The following is a 15,228-nucleotide window of genomic DNA, read 5'->3' as shown; positions in this document are numbered from 1 at the left end:
ACAGAAATTATATAGAGTTTTGAAATATTGGATTAAATTATTTGACCATTATTTCTGCAATGCCACTAATGACCTCTTTTTTTTTTTAATTTTCAGAGGATTGGGAGGAGAACTGATGAGACAATCGGGTAAGTTTTAAATGTGTGGAAGACAGGAAATGATGGGTTATGTCTCTTTATTCTTACTAACTATAAATGTAAAAACATCCTTAAAGATGATATACATACTTTTTAGGCTTGCGAGGAAAAATGAGCTTTTTGAAAATCAAATAAAATACCATTAGCATATATTTCTCCTTTACATTGAATTTGTGTGAATTATTTATTTTTGTGAATTATGCAATATTGCTTATGCTATCAGATAGAACACTTTGTTTTGCGGAACTCTTTTTTTTCTTCTTTTGAAATCTTTTTTATGGTGGAAGATGTACTAGATATTTGAGTAGAGGTTCAGGAAGAATATATTGATTAATAAATTTGATATTATACCCGAAGGCAAAACAGAAAGTATATTAAATCCAGGAATAAAACATTAGGATAAGCCAGCAGTTTACAGTAGACTCATTTACTGTAGTTTTGCTGGTACAGCAATTCCTACCCCTCTTTTTTTTTGTAGTTACTTATATCAGCTTCTTTCTCATTCATCTTTGTATACTGAAATGTTTGTGGGTTTTTAAATTTATTTATTTATTTTTAGTTTCCACAAGATTTTAAGTTCCAAATTTCCTCCCCATCTCTTCCTTCTCCCCACCCCAAGATATCGTGCATTCTGATTCCCCTTTCCCCCAATCTGCCCTCCTTTCTGTCACAGGTCTCCCTTCCCTTATCCCCTTCTCCTCTATTTTCTTTTAGGGCATGATAGATTTCTATACCCCATTACCTGTATTTCTTATTTCCCAGTTGCATGTAAAAACAATTTTTAACATTCATTTTTAAAACTTTGAGTTCCATCTTCTCTCCCTTCCTCCCTCCCCACCCATCCCCACTGAGAAGGCAAGCAATTCAGTATAGGTTATACATGTGTAGTTATGCAAAAGACTTCCATAAAAATCATGTTGTGAAAGATGAACTATATTTCCCTCCATCCTATCTTGCCCCCCATTTATTCTATTCTCTCTTTTGACCTTGTCCCTCCCCAAAAGTGTTTACTTCTAATTACCTCCTCCTTTCCTTCTATCGTTCCCCCCACACCCCACTTATCATCTTCTTCCCTACTTTCCTGTAGTGTAAGATAGATTTTCATACCAAATTGAGTGTGCATGTTATTCCCTCCTTAAGCCAAATGTGATGAGAGTGAGCTTCACTTTTTCCCTCTCACCTCCTCCCTTTTCCCCTCCATTCAAAAAGCTTTTTCTTGCCTCTTTTATGAGAGATAATTTGCCCCATTCCATTTCTCCCTTTCTCTTCCCAATATATTCCTCTCTCACCCCTTAATTTTATTTTTTTAGATATCATCCTTTCCTATTCAACTCACCCTTTCCCCTCTGTCTATATGTATATAATTCCTCCAGCTACCCAAATACTGAGAAAACTCTCAGGAGCTAAACTATTATCTTTCCATGTAGGAATGCAAACAGTTCAACTGTAGTAAGTCCCTTATGATTTCTCTTTCCTGTCTACCTTTTCATACTTCTCTTGATTCTTGTGTTTGAAAGTCAAATTTTCTATTCAGTTCTGATCTTTTCATCAAGAGTGCTTGAAGTCCTCTATTTCATTGAATGATCATTTTTTCCCCCTGAAGTGTTATACTCAGCTTTGCTGGGTAGGTGATTCTTGGTTTTAGTCCTAGTTCCTTTGACTTCTGGAATATCCTATTTCAAGCCCTTTGATCCCTTAATGTAGAAGCTGCTAGATCTTGTGTTATCCTGATTGTATTTCCACAATACTCAAATTGTTTCATTCTAACTGCTTGCAATATTTTCTCCTTCACTTGGGAACTCTGAAATCTGGTTACAGTATTCCTAGTAGTTCTTCTTTTCGGATCTCTTTCAGGAGGTGATCGGTGGATTCTTTCAGTATTTATTTTACCTTCTGGTTCTAGAATGTCACGACAGTTTTCCTTGATAATTTCATGGATATCTAGGCTCTTTTTTTGATCATGGCTTTCAGGTAGTCCCATAATTTTTAAATTGTCTCTTCTGGATCTGTTTTCCAGGTCAGTTGTTTTTCCAGTGAGATATTTCACATTGTCTGCTATTTTTTCATTCCTTTGGTTTTGTTTTATAATTTCTTGATTTTTCATAAAGTCATTAGCTTCCTTCTGCTGCATTCTAATCTTTAAGAAATTATTTCCTTCAATGAGCTTTTGGACCTCCTTTTCCATCTGGCCAGTTCTGCTTTTTAGGTCCTTCTTTTCCTCATTGGCTTTTTGGATCTTTTGCCATTTGGGTTAGTTTATTTTTTAAAGTGTTATTTTCTTCAGCATTTTTTTTGGGTGTCCTTTAGCAAGCAGTTGACTCGTTTTTCATGATTTTCTTGTGTCACTTTCATTTCTATTCACAGTTTTTGCTCTACTTCTCCTACTTGATTTTCAAGATCCTTTTTGAGCTCTTCCATGGCCTGGGACCAATTCATATTTTTCTTGGCAGCTTTTGATGGAAGAGCTTTGACTTTCTTTTCTTCTGTTTGCATGCTTTGGTCCTCCTTGTCACCAAAGTAAGATTCTATAGTCTGATTCTTTTTCCGGTTTTTGCTCATTTCCTTAGCCATTTACTTGACTTTTGAGCTGTTTGTCAAGGTACTTCTCTGCTTCCAGTGGGAGTGGGGTATGTACTGTCAGCTGCTTGATCCCTCCACAATCTGTGGGTCTAGAGCTCCAGAAATAGTGACTACTGGTGCCACTGCTGCTTCTGTGGCTGCTGTGGGTTCTTTCGTCCCCTTCCTCCTCTGCCCGCTCTGAGCCTGGGGCAGGACCACTCTACTCTCCTGCACTGGTCCCACAGGCTTTTCCCACTGACCTTCCATTTTGTGCTTGGCATTTTGGGGTTCTGAAATCTGGAAACTGCCACAGGTGTGAGAGATTCAGTCTCCCCAAGCAGTGCTCAGGTTACAGCCCATGCTGGACTGTGCTCTGCTCCCAGTGTGGCACAATGGACACTTCCCAGTGACTTCCCAGTCTGTCTTGGGCTGGAGATCTGCTTCATTCTGTCATTCTGTGGGTTCTGCAGCTCCAGAATTTGTTTAGAGCCATTTTTTATAGGTATTTAACGGTGATTGGGGATAGAGCGGTAGAAAGTACATGCTATTGCTCCACCATCTTAGCTCTGCCCCCCCGCTCCCAGTCCCCTGCCCTTCTTTAAATAACAATTCTACACCCTGCTCTCATAGTGAGAGATATCATCTGCCCAGCTATGCCACTTGTCTTCTGGTCTTGGTTTTCTTTTTTGGCCATTTGATTTTTTTTTCTTGCCCATGTGATTCAAAAGAATCCATTATGAACAATTTGACATGTGGGAATTAAGAGATACAGTTCTGTTTTCATAAAATAGTGAAATGGGAGAGATTTTTATTTAATTTATATGCAGAGTTCTGGGTCCTTCTAAATGTGTTTGGAGTCATCAAAGATTACACACAGTAGCAACATTTTTTTTTTTGGCTGGTACAATATGAGGAAGTGAATCACTCTTTCAAATAACTGAATTTTTCAGATAACAAAAATTTGACTTTATAAGCATCAGTTATATTTTTATTTAATTTTTATTGTACATTAGTAAATGCAGAATTGAATGAAATCTCAGCAGCCATCTAGTCTGGTAAACCGAACCTGAACAGGAACTCTGTATATAGTTTCTCTAACATTCGACTTTCACTTCGTATTAATACAATAGATGAAATCTTGAAACTTAGCCACAAAAGAGAAGCTTGAAAATAAAAATTGTGTGTATCTGATAATAGTAAATATTATTTTGACAGAGGCTAACAAAGTAGATCGCCCACCAATCTTATTGAGAAAAAGAAAGAAGAAAATTAGATTACAATAAAAATGATGATGATATTGATAATATCTATCATCTGTATAGTGCTTACTACACCCCAGGCACTGTGCTTAAGCACCTTACTGTTATTATCTCCTGTAATCTTCCTAACAGCTCTGAGAGGTAGATACTTTTATTATCCCTATTTACAGATGAGGAAACTGAGGTAAACAAAGGTTAAGTGACTTGCCCAGCATTGCACAATTAATAAGTGTTTTGAGACTGGATTTGAACTCAGGGGTTTTTGATTCCAGGCGCAGTGCTTTATCCATTGTATCACCTCGCTTCTCTTTTCCTCCTCCTCCCCCAACAGTGAATTTATCACAGAAAAAAATGGAAAGAATTATCTGAGGCTAACATATATCACTACATACCAGCTAAATTGAGAATTCAAAGGAAATCAATTAGTTCCAACAAAAATATAGAATAACAAAACTGAAAGAAACGAAAACAATTTTTACCCTAAGAAAAAAGAAATAATTCCCCAAGCATTTATTAAATATCTAGTATTTGCTTGGTATCTTACTAGGTGCTGAGAACATTAAAATAAAAATATGAAACAATAGTATGTAACTATCCCTGCTTTTGAAGAACAGCTTACATTCTCTTGGAGGAAAACAATATAGATTGTCTGTCTGTCTATCTGTCTTTCTGTCTGTCTGTCTTTATCTATTACTGGTGATTGGTTGGCTCAGAGGAATAAAGGCTTAGAGTCCTCAGGACTAGTTCCTCAGTTGACGTGTGTGTATAAAATATTGCTGTAAATGGCACTAAAAGCTGGAAGAGTTGTAGAATTTGAACTGAATTTTGATCAAATCAAAGACTGAGAAACATATGAATGGAAGCATTCTAGTCACGTGGAACAGCATCTTCAGAGATACAGAGGTGACAGAGGGAAGATTGTGTAGAATAGGATTCAGGAAGGGGAATCATATATAACAGATTTAGAAAGTTAGGTTGGGACCAGGTTGTACAAGACTTTAAAATCCAAACAGAGATGTTTATATTTGATCCTAAAGACAATAGTGATCTGTAGTTTATTGGGTAAATGAGTGACATAATTAGACCTATCTTAGGAAAATAACTATGGCATCTCTGTGGAGGGTACATTGGTGTGGGGAAAAGTTTGAAGTAAAATGACCAATTAGGAAACTATTAAAATAGTCCAAATAAAAGGTAATAAAGGATTGAACTTGGGTAGTGGCTGTGTGAGTAGATAGAAGGGGATGGATGTGGAAATACTGTGGAGTTAATGTGATAAGATTGGTCATAGTTTGGATATGTTGGGTAAGAGAGTTGAAGATAATGCTTAGGTTGACAACCTTAGGTTGACTGGAAGGATAATGGTGCCCTCACCAGTAATAGGGAAATTCAGAGGAGAGACAAATTTGTCATGGAAGTGGAGGTTGAGGGCAGAGATAATATATTCTGTTATGGAGAGTTTGAATTTGAGATGTAGAGAAAAACAAAAAAGGCTGCTTATGGCAAATGTGCTCTATTTTCTCAGTAGAGCAAGGACCTCCCACTGAGACTTTGTGGATAGGAGATGTATGACAGGCATGAGGAGAGGAAAGTTTGTAGCAAATTGAGCAAGCTGCAAATGAATTGCTAACGAAAAAATCCCTTAGACAATATAGATTCAATCCTTGCAAAAATTTAAAGAGTAATAGAAAAAGATTGAGGGGGGGAATGGCACATTGTGCTAATCTTTTTTTTTTTTTTAAACAAATTTGGTCCTAATGCCTAAACCAGAGGGAATGGAAGCAAAAAACTGAAACTATAGATGAATTTCACTAATAAACATTCATCTAACATTTAAAAAAATCTTCACAAGATGATTCAAGGAGCATAATTAGCAAAAAATTTAGTGTGAAAAATATGACTAAATTTTAAAAATTCGTTTCATTCCAAAGTTTCATGATCTAGACTAATGGTGTCACACTCAAATAGAAATGGGACCCATTATGCTATTCATAAGAATTCCTGTGGGACACATATTGACTTAGAAATCCACCTACTAACATTATTTGCATTCTTTTATATTTTTATTTATTTGGTTAAATATTTTCCAATTACATTTAACCCATGATTTAGGCCACACTTGAGAGTTATTAGGTGATGCATAGACTTGAGTATTTGATATCTCTGGTCTAGATTTTCAAGGGAAACCATGAGAAAAAGTACAGATGTAAGGGTCATACCCTCACCTCAGGCAATATTATGAAGTGATAGCTATCAAAATTTATTTGATATTGGTAAAACAACAACAACAACAATAGACAAGTATCCACTTGTGGATCAAACCATGTGAGCAGGAAACAGAAGCAGTCATGATTTTGCCTTCAGAATTGCTAAAAACACAGATTACTTAGGAAAGGGCTCCCTATTTGAAAGTATATAAAAATAAGGTAAAAATGGATATGTGACTTGAATAAAAAAGATCATTTCTTTAAAGAATTATAACTGGATCAGATACCTTATGGTTGGGGGAGAAGTTTGTGTTCGTCCTTCGTTGCTGAAGAAGACTATGCCATCAGAGTAATGATGACATGACTTGCATTTGACTTTGTTTTGAGTGAGGAAGGGCTGTGCAGGTCACCAGCCTCACTTCTCCTCCAGAGCCATCTGAATTCAGTGACCAGTCATCCTGTTGGGGGAGAAGTATTAACTAAATAAAATGTACATTTTTTTACAGAGAAATTAGGCAATTTTTACTAAATAATTTTTAAAGTATTTGAATCAGTGAAAACAGAATTATAAAAGGAACAGTTGAGTGGGGAAACTATTTGTTCACCAAATATGACTGATAACAATGTACTCTCCATAATATAAAAGGAAGTAACAATTGCTCTGTGCTGTTAAGTTTGGTTTGGATACTGGAACAAATGGGATGTTTGTAAGTCATTCAGCACTTAACTCCCTTGCCTGATTTACCACATCATGATCTACCAACTAAGCACCCCTGGTTCTCCTTTTGGCTGGTTTCTACTCAGGTAATGAGGAACTAATATCAACAGTCCAAATCTTTATTCCTCTGAGACGCCCAATCTTTAACTTGGTTTTGTGTGTGGGGAGGGTTTAAGGAGACTTTTCCTACTCCAAAAGGAAATAGGATTTCCAGATCCCAACCTGCATCTTGTTCCTATCACACTGCCCCTTGGTGGTAAAGGTCCTTAAGGTTTTCTAGTGCAGAGGTGTCATACTAAACTGAGAGTTCAGTCTGATCCAGATTAAAATGTAATTGGGAAATCTTTAACAAAATCAATAAATACTGAATAAGGAAACAAATGCAGTATAGATAAGGTTAATTTGTGATTTTCCAAGTCCCTATGTTGCTGTTTCTATTTGAGTCTGGCACTCAAGTATTCTAGAGGATCTTCCACCACTTAAATGGCTTTAGGGCTGTACTGGTCAGCCCTGAGCTCCAGTATTCAAGAAATCTACTACAAGAAGCATTAAAGGGTTGACTAAATGAACAAAACATTTTGTTTTGGTTCATATACAAAACATGGTTCATGAACAAAACGTAGGTACTTATGTTCAAAGCACTGTGGTAAACACTGGAAACACGAACTAAGTCTCTGCCCTCATGGTGTAATGGAGAAGGCAACACATTTAGAAAGTGTTAGCTGCAAATCAGATGGAAAAGTGCCATGGACTGTTTCAGGAGTAGCAGCAAAGGAGATATTAATGCCTCTTTTTTAATGTAACTTCCATTGACAAAATATCACTGTCTGATGTTGAACCATCTGAGTCATGTTGAACCATATAGCCAAGGAATTTGTTGGTGAGAACCTTCCTTTCTGGACTTTCAGTAGCTGTGGCTATAAAGGAGGGGGAAAAAAGCAAGAAGAAACAATATGATAAAACAAAAACAAAAAACATTTCCATGAAATAATACTCAAAGCTGTGATAGGCTCTGGAAGAACAAGTCTAGTCAAGTCTATATGATTGTTGTTGCCATATAGGTCATAGGTCACAATAATTTTCTCAATGTAAAAAAGTGTTCATAAGCAGGAACACTAGCACCAAAGCAAAGATTATGACTCTTCCTGCAAAGTCATCCATCCTGATCCCAGGGCAGGGAGAATAGCCCTGTACCACTGCCAGTGAAAACCCCTAGAAAGCCCCACATGGAACTCTTTGAATTTTCCCACTTGATCTGGCTACAATCCTCTCAACTGGCCTTTCATTATCTCTATCTCTGTCTCTATATTTATATCTATGCCCAGTTCTGTTACCCTTCATCTAGCCCAGCCCTTCTTTGTCTCTTGCCTCTGGATTATCGCCAGCTATTTCCCACTCTTGATCCTAAGACCCCATTCTCTTGACCAGGAAGTCAATCTCCATTCACTCCAGCCTACTGGTTACTCTCATCAAGATCCTCCCTAGACCCCTCCTCCAATCATCTTAGACCGTTTGGCCACTCCTAGATCCTTCCCATAGTCTTTCTGTATATATGATCCATTTTGTTTCCATGAAGATGCTCAGATTCAGTCTGGCCTGCTTACATTAGCTATACAAATGGTTCAGATTCCTTAAGAGTCTAGTCAGTATCTCAGATCTTTAATCTTGTTTTTCTTTGACTGAAATTAAGCTTGAGTCAAGTTGATTTGAGGTGTTTTAGGGTCCCAGCACTCCTAAACTTCAGCACCCCCGGTACATAGTCAGTGTTCCCTGACCCACCAGTTAGGACCTCCCCCTCCTTGGGATGTCCATTGGAACAGAGAGGAATACAAAATCTTTTCCCTTTTCTTCTGTTAGGGCTGATTTTCATCTTCCTTTTTTTCCCATAAAGCCAAGCTCCCAACAATGATCATAGGAGTTGTACAATGATCACTTGGTGTTGTGCTGACATTAATGTGGAGGGCTCAATCAGTTTTACATTAGAATAAGCACTGTGCTACTAATGAGATTTAGATTTGATAGAGGTGGTTCAGGTGTGAAAGAATTCACTTAGACCTTCTGTGTAGCCATTGGAAGCTTTGCTGACACCAAAGCAGAAGGCTTTTCCTAGCGAGAAGGCTAAGTGAGACTTCAATATTTGGGGGAGTTATGCTTATATAGAGATTTCAGAATGATGATGTAGTTTTAGAGGTTTTTATAGAGGTTAAAGATTAAAGACAGGACAGGATGACATAGGATGAGGGAGACAAAGAGAATTCTTTATGGTTTAAGGATTTAAGGATAGGGCAGGAGGACACAGGTTAAAAATTAAAGGACCTGGAGAACACAGGAAAAGGTAGATAAAAGCAGTTTTTTTGGTATAGATTCAGATGGGGAGAAAAAGACTTCAGGGCACCTTCAGGTTACAGAATAAACTAGGGGCTTCACAAAGTACTGGAAAAGTAACTCTTAACCCTTTAACTGTTTGTATCAGCATCATTTCCTCACTTAACCACTTAGCAGGGAAATCTTTCGGGAAAGGGGTGAAGGTCACTGCCTTCCTTGCTCACTCTTCTGGCTGGTCACATCCTGATCTTATCTCCTATCTCATATCCTGCTTGCTTCATCTGCCTCAATCACTCCTCTCCATCTCATCACTACAATGGACCTACCTTTTGCTACTGTGCTACAAGCCAGCTTTCACTGCCCTGCTGTGAGCCAATCTGCTATTTGCTTCCATTAGGATCTGAATTCTGGGCTTTCTTCTGTCTGCTGCTACTATACCTTGCCTGTGTTTACTATCCACTCAGCTCTTACCCTCTGAGTTCAAGTAGGATAATTGCTACTGCAGGACAAATGGCCTCTGCTCTTATGCCCTGTGTTGGGACAGAGTATTGCTGTAGGCCTGAGCATTATTACCTTGGCCCTGCCATGTCTAACTCTGCCCACTGTGGCAGGCCTGACTTCAGTTCTGCCTTTACAGAAGATTGTTGTTTGTCTTCTGTAGAAGCCCTATGGATGCTGCTTCTACTGGGTCTGGCTCTGACTTCCTCTGCTTGGGGGAAAGACACAAAGCAACACAAAAAACTCCAAAGTAGCTCCCTTAGGTCATTGAATATGCCATATTTCCTATATGTAAGGGGAGGAATTATTTCTTTCCCTACCCCTCCCATTCAGTCCCCCTGGCTGCTTTGAAAACAGTTCTGAAGAGATCTAGTAGAATTCAGAGGAGGCTTAAATTACCAGACTGGGAGACCTAACACAGCTAGGGGGCACAAAATTTACCTCTGCATACTCATAATTCTTGCTTTTTTTTATGAATAGCCACAGTTTGCTCTCATCCCTCAAGAATGTCCCTGTGGGGAGGGTGGATCATAGTAAGCTACTACCATATCTGGAGGTAATACAAAAGCACTCTGCTAGAAAGCATGAAGTCCAGGCTAGGTTCTCCTTCCTCCTCTCTGCTCATCTTCCTCTTCAAGGAGCTTATGATGTCCTAGCCTTTCAAGACTATGCCAGTTTTTTCTCAGGCTAGACCCTCGGCCAATTGAATCTTCAAGTACATTTTAAAGAAAAACTAGGCTAACTTTCTTTAAGGGAGATGAGGGGTTAGGATAATGTTCCTAACACACCATGTGTAAAACCCTTTAAATAAGTGGTCAGATCAATCAGTATTATTTTATACTGTATTCCAGGATATACAAGCATAAAAACATAAAGCAGTTCCTGCCCTCATGGGATTTGTTTGTAACTTGAACTCCCTTCTATGATGTAGATTTGTTGTGGTTTAGGGATGCTGGAACTCTGAAATAGCAGCATGCAGGTCCTGCCCAAATGAATTTGACCCAAGCCTTTTTTCAGCCAAAGAAAAACAAGGTTCATTAAAGATCAGCCATATTGGTCAGACTGTCAAGGAATCTAAGGATTGGCTTGGCTCTTAAGGAATCTAAGCATTTATGACACTTATAAGTGGTCCAGATTGAATTTGAGCACTTTAATGGAGGCTGAGATGGGTTTTATATACAGAAAGACTGTGGGACGAATCTACGGTTGGCCAAATAGTCTGGGGTGATTGGAGGAAGGGTCTAGGGAAGATCTTAATAGAAATGGCCAATAGGCTAGGGTAACTGTGAGGTTACAGAGAAGGGCTGGGAGCACCAGAGACCTGGACCACTTGGCCGACTGAGAATGAGGTCTAGATAGGATCAAGGGTGGGAAGTCTAGGGTGGGACCAGGGGCAGACAATAAAGGCCAGTTAACTGGGATGGGTAGATGCCTCAGGCTAACACCAGATCAAGTAGGAAGATTCAAGGAGAGTTTAAGGGGGTTTCCAGAGCCTGTACCCCTTCAGATTCATAGTGATTCTGCACTTAAAAGTATAGTTATAAAATGACTTCCTCATGCCTCTAGTTTAAGAGAACTTTCTAATAGTATGTTGGGTGTTTGTTGAGCTTCTAGGCCTGTGCTAGGAAAGGTCCATGTCTCCTGTGTGGCTCTCTTGTGCCACAAGCAAAGGGACATCATGCAGCATAAGAACAGGTTTAACCACAGGTGTTTATATGAAAACAACATAAAATTATTTGGCAGATGTATTCTTTACCAAATAAATTTAAGAAAAATACAAACAAATAAGGCTGGGATAGGAAAGAGCCTGCCCATTGTTTATACTATATTGTCTCTGAGATATCTTTTAATGCTAGAATAATATAATTTTTTTTTTTTTGGAGAGGAGAGGTGAGGCAGTCGGGGTTAAGTATAACTCAATTTTATGATACAGAACTAAGCTTGACATAGTTCAACATAATTTTTTTATTTCTCTTGAAATTGATTTGAAATAAATGATGAATGCAAAAATTATAAAAATGCAATTTTTTCAATACCCATAGCCAAGTTTTTGGGAGTATTTGAATTTTCCTTGTTCCTTCAGTGTGCTTCAACAGTGACCTAGAGCTCTGCTGAGCTATTGGCAATTGTGGTTTAGCTAAATATGTATTTGACAGCTATTAACATATTCCTATCAACATGAATGATTAAAATTGGCAGTTCAACAGCCAATGAACATCATATAACATTTTTGCAATACTTGGTTTATTATGCTGCCTTCGGTATAAAGACATCTTTTTTGCCCTTTAGACTAAAGCTGTAGAGATATCCTTTTTGTGTAGTGGGTGACTGATTTTAATGGATACGTTTCTGTGATTCAGGATTAGCAATTTGAGTTGTAACCCAGCCAGTTGGATGAGATGAAATATGTTTTCCCCAACTCACTAACTCAGCGTTTCTCTTCTGAAAATAGTGACTTAGTTAGAGATGGGATGGAAGAATATATGTAGGAGATCCATGCTCTTTCTCAGCCTTAATAAGTGTTGTTACTGTTGTTTGGTCGTTATTCATCTGTCCAGCTCTTGCAACCCCATTAGGGGTTTTCTTGGCGAAGATATTAGAGTAGTTTGCCATTTTCTTCTCTAGCTTATTTTACAGATGAGGAAACTGAAGCAAACAGGGTTAAAGTGACTTGCCCAGAGTCACATAGATACTAATATCTGAGGTCAGATTTTCACTCAGGAAGATTCCTGACTCCACACCCTCCACTCTATCCACTGTGCCACCTAGCTGCCCTCATATTTTCCTTAATAAGAATAGCATGGCAATTATCAGTAAAATGCTACATTAATGTAAGTGGTCTTTATTATGTTTTTTTCATTTTTTCCATCCTTCAAGGGTTGCTGTCTTTGTGGGGGAAAGATCTTTTCACCTTCTACTTCTGTCTTGCAATTGGATTAATCATAAAAATGTAGATAAGAGATCATTTCTTCCTGCTCCCTCATTTTATAGAGGTAAAAATTAAGAATGGGAGAGGTCACATCACATAGTAATACAAGAGCTGAACTTAAAATCATGAAAGACCTGGGTTCAAATCCCAGTTTGCATTTTTCAAAGTTGTATGATTCTGGACACCTCACCAAACTGCAGTTTCTTCATATACCAAATGAGGTAACATAACTTCTGAGATACTTCCCAGCTCTAGATCTGTGTTTCTAAGAACTTCAGTAAAGCTCAGTTTCCTTATCTGAAAAATGGAGTAATAATACTTGCCTTACCAACTTCTTAAATGTCTTCTGAGGAAAGTAGTCTATAAATCTTAAAGTGAAATAAATTTATTTATAATAACTTACAAGTACTAAGTAGTAGATCCCAGATTCAAATTCACTTCTGATTCTTCTCAGTCAGTGCTCTGTTTTTCTGATTCAGTGCGTTTTCCACTATACGGCCAAAGGGCAAGTTTGTAGTTTGACCATTGAGATAGTTATTGTGCTTGATCTGAAGAAAAAACTTTTCTAAGGACTCACATTAAATTGTTCCCTTTCATGTCAATATCATCTTCTTTTCCTTTAACTTTTACTGCTTCCTGAGATGTACCCAAAGGTACCAAGTAGATTTTTATATAGTTCTGAAGAGATAATATTAGGTAACCACACTAGTTAACAACAGCAGGTCTTTGGCATAAATTCAGTGAAACAGTCCTTATCTGAAGGAACTTCCCTCCATGTCTGCGTAGACTGTATGTCCTTCCTGTTTACTATGTAAAATGCCAAAGTAGCAGCAAATTAGAGGCTTTCTTTTATCAAAATCTTCAGAATAATCACCTATAGTCAATCTTGCACACTTTCCTAAAACGCTACCACCTGGAGTGCCTTTGAACTCGATTCTTCAGTGAGCTTTGCTGCTCTGTGATCATCGTTCTTGGCCCGGCCTCCCTTTCCATCTTCTAGTAGCTTAGTGATTTAATCAACTGGTGTAAGAATCGCCAAGGATGGTGATTTCTTTTCTCTTTGGCAGTTCTTTACTCCGGAGAATAATTGAGAAAATCAATTACCTGTCAATATGCTTATTGACAGCTAGGTGGCATAGTGGATAGGGTATTGGGCCTGGTGTTTCTCCAGCCTCAGGCTTGCCAGTTCTTGCTTTGTGACATCAGCATGTCATTTACCTCTGTCTGCCTCCATTTCCTGAACTGTAAAATAGGAATCGTAAGAACACCGACTTTCTGGGGATGTTGTAAGAATCACAAAAGGTAATATTTGTAAAGCATTTAGCAGATGATAGGCACTTAATAAGTATCTGTTCCCTTCCCTTATTTCTCTGAAAATATGTCGCATGTAGATATTACAAGTTCCCTTCCTTCCTCCCACCCATTAGGCAGTTGTAGTTGCTTCCTGATGTGAATTATGTGAAACCATTGAAGAGGCTGTGCATGTGGTAGTCACCCTGTATTTGACCGTAGCAGGTCACCAAATAAAAATACCTTTTGGGACAGAAAACTTTTAAAAACAGTTCTAAGCACAAGTACCACCTACTATGATAAGCTAACGAGAATGATAAACCTTAACGTAGTTAAGCTCACTAGTAAGTAACTTTGGGTTAAATAAACCACATATGTAGAGAGCCACATTGTTTACTGTATACCACTCCAAAATTGCACTGTAATTGTAGGGAATAACAACTCCCTTCTCTCCAAGTAGCCTGAGTCTTTGGACAGCTCTAAAGCTTGTGGGACAGATTCAGATTCGAATAGACCCAGAAAACCTGTATATATCCTCTGGAATCTTCCCTACACTAAGTCAGGTTCTCAGTACACCACGGAGGTACCTTTACAAATTCAGAAGCATTTTTGCAGCCTCCTCTGGGTCTAAGTCTTTGTGCTTACCCCTTGAGCTTATTCTTATCATGATTTTAAACCCCAGAAAAAAACATTCAGAGGTTCAGACTTGGTTGCGCAGAAGACATTTAGATTTTTGGGTAGTTTGTAGTAATAAAACAATATAGAAGAATCTGATTTGTGCTTTCGATGTATTAGGAAGATTCTGTCTACAGCAGAAGTTTGGAACCAGATTAAAATGTAATTGGGAAATGTGTAATGAAATCATAAAAATACAATAAAAAATATAGATAATATCACATTTTAAAACTAAGTCAATATGCAGTTCACAGAGATCCTTATGTATGGATTAGTGGCACATGTTTTATTTGAATTTTAAACCACTGACCTATAGCTTTCAGGTTCTAGGTTGGCAGCTGAGAATTAGTTTCTAAAATTGAAATATTTCCTTAGAATTTTCATGAAGGTAAAAATAATTATTTCCTTTTTCTTTTTCTAGTTTGCACTTTGATAAAAAATGTGTCGCTTTCTGAAATACCTTTTCAAGGTGATCCTATAATTGGTAAGTAATTTTTTTCCTTGAACTAATAGCTTTCAATTGTTGTAGTTTATTTTGCTAGTTTATGATCTATTTATTCTGCTATTAAGTCTCCATTGCTATCAAATCATGATAACCAGAAATGTATCTCTTAGGAGAAGTCATGGGAGT

The 15,228-nt window shown here is 37.9% G+C and overlaps 1 protein-coding gene across 1 annotated transcript in view; it reads left to right on the top strand.

Moving 5' to 3' along the window:
* TBCD (tubulin folding cofactor D) overlaps positions 1-15,228 on the top strand; it is a 414,951-nt gene that overhangs the window by 293,220 nt on the left and 106,503 nt on the right. The window contains exons 24-25 of the mRNA XM_072640887.1: positions 97-128; positions 15,019-15,081. Of these exons, the coding sequence (XP_072496988.1) occupies positions 97-128; positions 15,019-15,081 (95 nt within the window). The remainder of the gene's footprint in view (positions 1-96; positions 129-15,018; positions 15,082-15,228) is intronic.

This window comes from Notamacropus eugenii, chromosome 2, assembly GCF_028372415.1.
Source record: "Notamacropus eugenii isolate mMacEug1 chromosome 2, mMacEug1.pri_v2, whole genome shotgun sequence".
Classification (NCBI taxonomy): domain Eukaryota; kingdom Metazoa; phylum Chordata; class Mammalia; order Diprotodontia; family Macropodidae; genus Notamacropus; species Notamacropus eugenii.
This window is presented reverse-complemented; position numbering and strand designations above follow the sequence as displayed.